The sequence below is a fragment of the Trypanosoma grayi genome, assembly GCF_000691245.1.
Source record: "Trypanosoma grayi strain ANR4 Tgr_578_V1, whole genome shotgun sequence".
Taxonomy (NCBI): Eukaryota; Euglenozoa; class Kinetoplastea; order Trypanosomatida; family Trypanosomatidae; genus Trypanosoma; species Trypanosoma grayi.
This window is the reverse complement of record NW_008826197.1, coordinates 5,069-6,404: the sequence shown is the minus strand read 5'-3', so window position 1 is coordinate 6,404 and position 1,336 is coordinate 5,069. Positions and strand designations below refer to the sequence as shown.

The window sequence follows — 1,336 nt, the reverse complement described above, 5'->3', positions numbered from 1 at the left end:
GGGGGGGGGGGGGGGGGGGAAGAAAAACATACAAAGAACGACACACAACGCCCCCCTCCGAAAAACAAAAAAAAATCAACAACAACAAAGCAAACCAAAAGAAAAAAACAAATCTGATCACATCACAGTGAAACTCTGAAGAGATGCGGGAGCAGGTCCAACACACACGTGCAGTTCCAGGCACCGCAGCACCGTGCGTCGCCTAGCACGAGGCACGGCGGCCGTGGACCATTGTGTAAGGAAGCATCGGGCAGACCCATTCCACGAGGCAGCGGCACTGCTTGACAAGCACGTGCCCCGTCGCGCGCGCATCCACGCACGCGGCAGCCGACCGCTGCACGGAGGCACACATCAGACGCGCCATGCCGAGCGCCTCCGCAAGCCTCTCCCCCACCTCGTCAGGCTGCCGCTGCTGCTGTCGCCCACCAACATCCTCACCACTTGCGCCCGGAACAGTGGCGGTAGTAGTAATGGTGATGGGCCCAGTGTGAATTCTTTCTTCCGCCGGGGAGCCGCGTTGCTGGCGACTCCGCCGCCGCCGCCGCCGCTCGATGGACTGTGCCCACGCGCGGAGCGTCTGGGCAAACTCCGACGGGGTGACAAAGAAGGTCGAGAACAAGTGAAGACCGGCAGACGAGGAGGCGGCGGTGCTGCTGCTGATGCTCGTACACCGGGGGTATCGCACGGAGCGGCGCCACCACGGCGGCTTTGCGATGAGTTGCTGACGGCCTCCGCGACTCGCCACGACGGCAGCTGCATTTTTGTCATAATGCCTATCACCGCCATTCTTGTCGTTCCTCTTGTGACGAGTTGTGGGCTTACGCCCGCTGCGCCGAAGCTTGGGCGGCTCACTGGGGCGAAGCAAGCAGCTATGCATTCACCCTCTTGGATGTTTGCATGACGAGAGCAACAACGAGAGAGAAACCAAACAAAGGTGCAGACGGAAAGTGAAGAAAAGAAAATCCCACCCACTCACGCACCCACATATATATATNTATATATATATATATATATATACACGCACATATAGTGAGTGAGAATGCCGCTACACGAGCAGAAGTAGGAGCAGGAGCAGCGCACACGACGTTCTTCACTTGCCAGAAACCCGGCAAGGACCAAACACATCCCCGACACCGCATTTGTTCCCGTCAACCACAGGGATAAAGTGAGACAACGACACACACACACACACGCACACACACACACAGAGACAGAGAGAGAAAGAGAGAAACAGAAAAGCCAGACACACTTAGAGCAGTGACCACAAATGGGGCAATGCCTCCTTCTTCTTCTGGTGCTTCAATGTATATATATATATATATATATATATATATAT

The 1,336-nt window shown here is 55.6% G+C and overlaps 1 protein-coding gene across 1 annotated transcript; it reads right to left on the bottom strand.

Annotated features, from left to right (window-relative positions):
- Positions 1–202: 202 nt before the first annotated feature.
- On the bottom strand, positions 203–877 carry DQ04_05781010 (hypothetical protein; the record flags this gene model as incomplete). Its single annotated transcript, XM_009314379.1, has 1 exon — positions 203–877. One exon carries the CDS (start codon positions 875–877, stop codon positions 203–205), a length of 675 nt encoding a protein of 224 aa, XP_009312654.1.
- Positions 878–1,336: the final 459 nt, after the last annotated feature.